The sequence below is a fragment of the Chrysemys picta genome, chromosome 4 (assembly GCF_011386835.1).
Source record: "Chrysemys picta bellii isolate R12L10 chromosome 4, ASM1138683v2, whole genome shotgun sequence".
Lineage (NCBI taxonomy): Eukaryota > Metazoa > Chordata > Testudines > Emydidae > Chrysemys > Chrysemys picta.
In genome coordinates, this window is record NC_088794.1 from 60,038,617 (window position 1) to 60,046,371 (window position 7,755).

Consider the following 7,755-nt stretch of genomic DNA (forward strand, 5'->3'; position numbering starts at 1 on the left):
AGGTTGTGTGCTGCATAGGGAAGATTTAAAAGTTATAGTGCTGCATAATTCTGTGTCTTCAAATCTAGAAGTAGAGAATTGGAGAAAATGTGCTTGGAAGGTGGTTGAAAAGATCCTTGAACTTGGGGAAAATGGCCTTTTTGGAGGAAGTGTCATGAAAACCGCTTTTGAACTCAAGTATCCTACGTGCTTTTGATAGCTAACTACCAAAGGAAAGTCTAATCTGGGAGTCAAGCTAGTGAATTCTTGGTTATGTACAGTATTTTAATAGTTGAACTTCATCTTATTGACACTTCATTTTGCCATGATCCAGATTTGCTTAGTGAGATGATCTTATGAGATGCACTAATGGATCTGTCGTAATGTCTGGCAATGTGCAGTGCCTTCATCACAAAAGTTCAGAATAGATCTTAATGTCTTTCTAGGTTTTACAAGGAATTATTTCCCTCTCGCATCCAAATTTGCCACACCTACTCTCCAGTATTCATACATATGTCTAACAGTGACAACTTGAAAATGATTCAACACGTTAATTTTTCTGGTTTAGGCCTTTGAACTAGCCACAGGAGACTACCTGTTTGAGCCCCACTCTGGAGAAGACTATTCCCGGGATGAAGGTGAGTGTCTCTCTAGGTGTCTACCCTTTTAAAACGGAATACCAGCGATGGGGTTGTTGGGTCTCCCCTGGATGGAGAGAGCTTTCTGTTACGAGTCACTGAAGCGAGGCTCCTTGCTTGGATACATGTCTACTTCTTTGAGTAAAGATGCCCCAGCTTAATCGTACTGGAGGGGAACTTGAGGCTTTAATTTCAGGCACTAAACAGTAAACGTTTAGTTTCTGTTACTTGATACCTAACCAACACTCCCTTGTCTTTACTGCTGCCTCTTTCACATCTGTTTTAAGATGGGTACCTTCCTGCTCAAAGTGAATATGATCTAAGCAGCTTTAATCATTTTCCTCTGTTCCTGATCTGCACCTTGTCTGTTGTAGAATATATACATAATCTCTGATTTAAGATTCTGTATTCCAAATGTGCTTAAATAAGCTATTGACCCTCTGAGTCAGCATTAGACATGGATTAAAGACCTAGTAGTACCTCCACAAACACACATGACACTGCACTATTTATAATATAAATACCTCTTGATTAGCGCTTTTCATCTGTGGATCTCCATGTGTAAATCCCTTTATCCTCACTTACTGATGGGGAAACTGAGAGACCGAGGGAAAATGACTTTCCCAATGGCGCACAGCAGGCCAGGGGTAGAGCAGGGAGTAGAACACAAGTTGTCTGAGTGCTCTTGCCACTGGACCAAGTTGTCTCAAAGAAAGGTAAATAAAGTGACCATCTCTAAATGTTAGAAACGTGCTATAGCAACAAGTGAAAATTTTACATATAAATATGCAGTGTAATGGGAACTTTGGCTAATAGCTAATCAGAGTGTAGCCTTTCCTAGTGTTACCTTAACTTTCTCTTGCCCATTTTCAAATATACAGGTAATGGATTTGCTGCTGAGCTATAACTGTACGGTGTCCATTTCAGAGCTCTGAATTTCGAGCAGACAGTATAAGACTTTGTTCAGAAGAAATACAATTTATTAAAAAATGGAGCTTTGTCTAGTAAGATGCTCAGCACCACACCTGTACCATTAATCATGGATAGTTTCATTGACAGCCATTGGCTTTGTTTCACACTTTAAATAGACAGACCTTCCATTATTCCATAATTCCAGTGGAATTAGCTAATATTTCATTCCATTTCCCAGTAGCTTAAACATAAAAAAACATTTCTTATGCCTCTACCACTTGGTTCCGACTCTCTGTAGCCATTTGCTCTGTACTGCATACACTGAAGAAATAACTCACGTTGTTGTGTAACTTGGTCACTTTTTCTCTCAATGGACTTGTCAAGAATTCATGGTGCAGCTGCTATTTCTGTCACTTTAGTACCTATCAGTAAGACTCCCTAGGAGTAGTAATTTCTTAAAATCCATGTTTAGTTTAACAAGTAAACTTCATTTCACTTTCTTGTAGCAAATTGGATTTGTTTTTCTGCATTTCTTAGGTTGGTCCGAATGTCTCTGAATTGGTCCAGAGGCGTCTAGTTGCACCAGTAAATTCCCTTGACACTTCTAATGGGTGCAGTCTGTATGTGGAAAAGCACCATCACATCACACAGCTGGTGTGTGTAATATATATAAATCCCCCTGATCTAGGAGTCTCCGAGTAGTCTTAGTAGGTGTTGGAAAAATGCCAAATCTGCTTCATTGACAGAACCTCTTTCAAACATTCCAGAGCACAATTTTCCAGGGAGGAAAGTTTGCTTGGATCAAGTTGAGAAACTTCATGCAAGCCTCTTCTCATGAAATTTCTAGCCCAGTTCAGTAGTTAAGGGTTCTGATAAGTGCTCCAAAGATCACAAGCTTTTTATCTGGACTGCAGGTTTTTTGGTTATCCCATAACTGCAGTTTATAAAGTGAGCAATTTATATCTGCTCCTTACTTTTTCTCTCTTTTCACCCTGAAGATAGTCTTGTTTAAAAATCACCTGCAAAGGGAAACATGTTGCTCTTTTATTCTTTATCATGTATAAAGGCCTCAAAGGTGTTTAGAAATATTCTGCTTGTTTTACATTATAAATATCCGGTCTTGTCTACCCTGATTAGAGTTGGTTAGGGTTTTTCGTTTGCTGCAGCACTTTTCAGGCAGATAGAAAGCTAGCGAGATTACATTAGTTATATTAACAGTAGAGTGTAGTGGCTCCAAAAAAGGTCCAGCTTCTTTGTGCTACCATGTAATATACGTAGCATGCATGGTGAGAGTCCCTGAAGCACTTACAACTTGAATAGACAAGGATGGAAGAGGAAGCGAAGAGATGTGAAGTGACTTGCCTGTGGCACATGATTATCTTGTCTCCTGTGAGCTGTAATACTTTGGTCTAAATTACGTTGTTGGGTTTAGTGTGTGGGTGTAGGTAGCCTGTGATGTACAGGAGGCCAGACTAGATCTCTTCTGGCCTTAAACTCTGACATTAGCAAAGCAGTTCAGTGACAGAATTGAGAGCAAACCTAATTCTCAGTCTCAGCCTAGTGCCTTATCCTAGGCCACATTGCTGTCCATCACAGGACTGAAATCCGAGTAGTGTGAACTGAAAGTGTTTTAGTTTCTGTTTAAAATTGGTTTTAACTCAAATTTCAAACACTTTGAGGAAAAGCTCCCAACCTTTCAGGCACCCATGTCTCTTCAGCTGAGGGGTGAGTGCCTCCAGTGTAATTCTTTGGACTCCGAGGAATCCTCCAGCATAACTGAGACACCAAACTTGATAGTCCTGATATTTCTAAGTGTAAAACACTTGCCCTTTATACATCATAAAGTTAAAATTCCTTCCCCTTCAGCAGATCACCTCTAAACAGCTCCTCTGTCCCACAAGATTGTTGTTGAAATAAGCCTTTTACAGCCACTTGTCCTTTCTCCCATCTTTCTGTCCCTTTTATTTTATTCTTCTTCCCCTTCTGTTTTAGACCACATTGCGCATATTGTAGAGCTGCTAGGCAGAATTCCAAGGCACTTTGCCCTATGTGGGAAATATTCACAGGAGCTCTTCGATCACAGAGGTAGTATTTTCCCCCCACCCTTTCCTCCTCCAGGCACCAGGGATACAGACAATCAGGAGACGGAGCATCCACACCAGTTTTTTGTTCCACACCAGCCCACCTATCAATGGAGAATAGGGTTCCCCAGGTCCCTGAGTTCCTAGAGTGTTGGGAACTACAATCCAAGGATTCTCCTAGTGGAGGAATCGAACTCTGGACTTCATCCGTTCCCTCCCAGTTAGTGAAGAAAACAAGAATGACAAGTTTTCCAAATGGAGGTGTGCATGCTGCTCTCTGTCGGTGTCCAGAGCTGTTGCTCTGTATTGAGTGCCTTGTATTGATATCTGTTATGTATGTCTCTCTTCTTTCTGAAATGTTTTGGAACACGCAGATCACATTGCATTGATCATAGAACTTCTGGGGAAAATACCTCGCAAGCTCATTGTGGCAGGAAAATATTCCAAGGAGTTTTTCACCAAAAAAGGTAAAAGGAAACAGCAAGTTTTTTCTAGGAGTGCCCTAATGCCTGTTGCTGGAACTACCAGGTAACTATAGATTACAGCAAAGCCATAATCTTAAATCTTCTGGCTGCTGCACCAAAGATTCCCACAGGACCAAGGTGCTGCTCTGTATGTGTGTTCTTATCTGGCAACTGAGTGCATACCAATGCTCCTCATCTCAGCCATAAGCAGGGTGGAGAGCACTGCTGTCGTCAGCTTTGTGGGCTGATTTGGCATCATACAGTCAGTTTTTATCAACTAATGGCTTTAACATGCTTTTGAGTTTCTTTGTCTAGACAGCTTTGCTCAGCTCCTGGCCTACTAATCTAATTCTACCAGAGCAGCAGTACCCTGTAGTCATGAATATTGAGAGGTGCTGTTTCAAACCCCAAAGATTGTTCCTCCATGGATTTCTGAAATGATACAACACTATTTGAGGAAGCAATACTCTTGCTGAGCAATAGGAAACTGGCAGAATTGTATTAGCCAGGCCGAGAACCTCTTAACGAGGGTAATACTTTTCTGGCATGATGAGGGCTTTTTAAAGCTATCTACTGGTTAAAATGCATCAGTCTTCTCTCCTTTGGGCAGAGTGTGAGGACTGAAGTGTTTTGATCTCTGTGCTGTCAGGCAGCCTTCACGTTTAGCAGTCTGAACAGGAAACGCCTGTCTGCTATATGCAGAACCTCTCCTCTCAGATGGGTTCTGAGTGGCTGCAAGTCAGTACAAGTGGCCTTGTGTTAGTGTGTGTATTTTTCGGTTATAGTGACTAATCAGGTTGTATGGAAACTGTGGGGCAGAAATAGGAGGAGGGAGATGGGACCTTCTTGCAAGTACCTCTTCTTCTAAAACTGGCTGACCTCCAAGGGCAGCTTTATAAAGAGGGAAACTTGGGTTGTTAAAATTCAACCCTTTACGCCCCTACACAACATTTACCTAAGAAATACTGGAGTCCCGATACCTACCTGGAGTAACTTGGTAAGCCGCTCTGGTACCATTGGTGACGTACTGTTGATGTCTGTTTTTGTTTTCAGGGGATCTGAAACACATCACCAAACTGAAGCCCTGGGGCCTTTTTGAAGTTCTGGTGGAGAAATACGAGTGGTCCCAAGATGAGGCAGCTGCATTCACAGACTTCTTATTACCTATGTTGGAGCTGATTCCAGAGAAACGGGCTACAGCAGCTGAGTGTCTCAGGCACCCCTGGCTTAACTCCTAGGTCTTCAACCCAACACCACAGCCCTACACTCTGGTTTACAGCATAGCATACGTACACCCAGCTGTTCCAACTGTCCCTCCCCAGATCCATTTTTTTCCTCTTGTTCCTTTTCAGTGTGAAGCTCTTCCTTCGAGGCTTCCGAGATTTTAGATAAATTTAACCTGTTCAGTTGAGTTTGTTTATTTGATTAAGCGGAGACTCTTCTCAGCCAGTGGGCATCCTGTGAGCTTTGCCTTGATTGGGCTTTGCCAAAGATTAATTGACTGACTGGAATACAAAGTTGCCCTTGAGTCTCTTACCTGTTAGTGTAGGCGTGAGCTGATCTGCATTAATGTGTGCTCCCTTAACTAAATTACACCCATGAAAGGGATATGAAGATCTGTGAATCCATCCTTAGCTCACTGACTCTGGGAGTCAATTTTCCACTGCACGTCCAGTAGCTAGCAGGAGGATGAGAAATGGCAGATTGGTACCTAGGTGATAACTCCATGTGGAACAGATAACTTGAAATCCTCCACCCATCCCTAGGTGTCTGTTGTGTTTCTTGGGTGACTTCTCACGTTCTTTCCAGTCAAATAATTTCTTTAGTTTTAGCCACTGAATCCTATGAAAAGCTGTATTTAAAAAGTATTTTTAATACCATTATTTTCCCCCAGTGTTCAGATTAGTTTCTGAATTCAGTGAAACCTGCTACGCTCCCTCAAATGCCTGAACCCTGGGACTAAAACGTGACATGGAAAATAAAAAAGCAAAAGCTGGAACTGGTTAAATGCACAATCTTCAGAATAGATGTGTACATGCTTTGCTGGCAGAGTGGTAGTTGGGCTGCAGGCAACTCTTCCTAGACATTTGAGTGAGCTGTACAATTTCCCCCTCCCCCACCCCCCCATACTGGCACTTCCTTTGCCTTGCCTGAAGTTGTCATTGCATCAGTAAGCAGTTGGTATTCAGTCTGGAAGATGGGATGTACTTTCTCTTATTTTGATCATTCTGTTGCGAAGAGGGGCTGGTGGTATCTGTGTGTCACAGCCACGCTGTTCCCTGACTTCGAAACACCACATTTCCAAAGCTTAATGTAAAGATTTCTACTGTTAGCTTGCCTTAGGTGCTGGCCTTTAGAAGTAACTTCCCCAAATGGGGTTGCCTTTTATTTTCTGAGACGATTGAGTACTTGGGAATTAACACAAGGACAGGTGAACTACATGGTTTGGCTTTTTCCTGTAGACATAGGGTCAGCTTCTGTTTCCTAGAATCATCCCAAATATGGTTGTCCCAGGAAAATATTATGTAAGGTTTTTAAACTTCTCAGAGGGCTGGGTGTAACGGAGGTTTGTGGGGGCAGTTATTTTAATTCAAAGTTAAAGCATTGTAGTGTTTGCTAGTTTTACGATGCATCTCTCCTAGGCTTTCCTAAGTGATTACAGATTCATTGCATCCTACTCTAAAGCAAGGTTTAGGCAGGGTAGGGACTTGAACAGCCCTTCCTCACCATGGACCAAACAGGCCTTTGGGATCAAGAAATTCTCAGAGGACAGAAGCTGCCTCAGGACTCTGGAACTCCCAGAAGGCCAAGAAGGCGCTATTTGAGACAGTAACACCAAAGCTGCCAGTGAGGCTGTTACATGTCACTCTTGTGTGTGTGTTTGAAATCTCAGTTTATAACAACCTTCCATCCACAAAAGCTGGTGTCCTTATTTAATCCACTTTAAAAGTATAACCATCTTGTTGCCCTATTTTTTCTTGCTTGTCCAGTCTAACACCGACTGGGCCATTGATGAAATCCATGCTGCATGTCCATTTAGGGGTTCTTAAGTCAGGTTCTCTATGCATAATCTAAGATTAAAGGAAATAAATATACCAAAACAGTTTAAAACTGCTGAATGATTTTCCTGGAATCTGGAATTCCTTCCCCCAGCTCCAAGAGTTGCTTCTTTTTCTGTTGCAAAGGGATTACAGACAGGACTGGACTGTGTATTACTTACCTTCTGTTTAATACTGTGAAGACTTTTTGGCAGGGTGAATGGAACTTCTGGTGGCATCACTAGAGCTCACTCCGCCCTGTGCACTTCTGCAACCTGGCTGACCTAAAGGAATGAGATATTCATAGAGGGGTCTGCACATTGGGTTCTGAGGTATCCGTTCCCCCATCACCGCCAGAAGAGGACTTTTTCCTCTATCTCCGTAAAAGAGCCAGCTTGTGGGTTGAAGACACATAGAGGCAGCTGTCAGGATTCAGTCTTGTCCCTTGTGCTCGCTCACTTGGGGTTCACTAAACTTCCAAATTGCCATAAAGTGCTCACTAAAGGATTTGTACTTGCTGTGTTCGTCTAAAACCTGAAGGAAAATACATTTTTATTCTTTCTACTTGAGTGCATTGTCTTTTCTTTGTAAATGCCGTACAATAAAACAGATTATTTAATAACCCACATCTATTCTATTCCTG

General features: G+C 42.1%; 1 protein-coding gene across 2 annotated transcripts in view; it reads left to right on the forward strand.

The window, feature by feature from the left end:
- SRPK1 (SRSF protein kinase 1) overlaps positions 1-7,738 on the forward strand; it is a 47,524-nt gene extending 39,786 nt beyond the window's left edge. Inside the window, exons 14-16 of one of the 2 annotated variants that reach the window (XR_010600538.1) lie at positions 548-617; positions 3,522-4,077; positions 5,128-5,485. Coding sequence is in view for 1 of the 2 variants with exons in the window: in XM_005311649.5 (XP_005311706.2) it covers positions 548-617; positions 3,985-4,077; positions 5,128-5,312 (348 nt within the window). In the remaining variant the exon portion in view is untranslated. Of the gene's footprint in view, positions 1-547; positions 618-3,521; positions 4,078-5,127 lie in introns of both variants that reach the window. The other variant, XM_005311649.5, reaches the window with a different exon arrangement.
- The last annotated feature ends 17 nt before the right edge of the window (positions 7,739-7,755 follow it).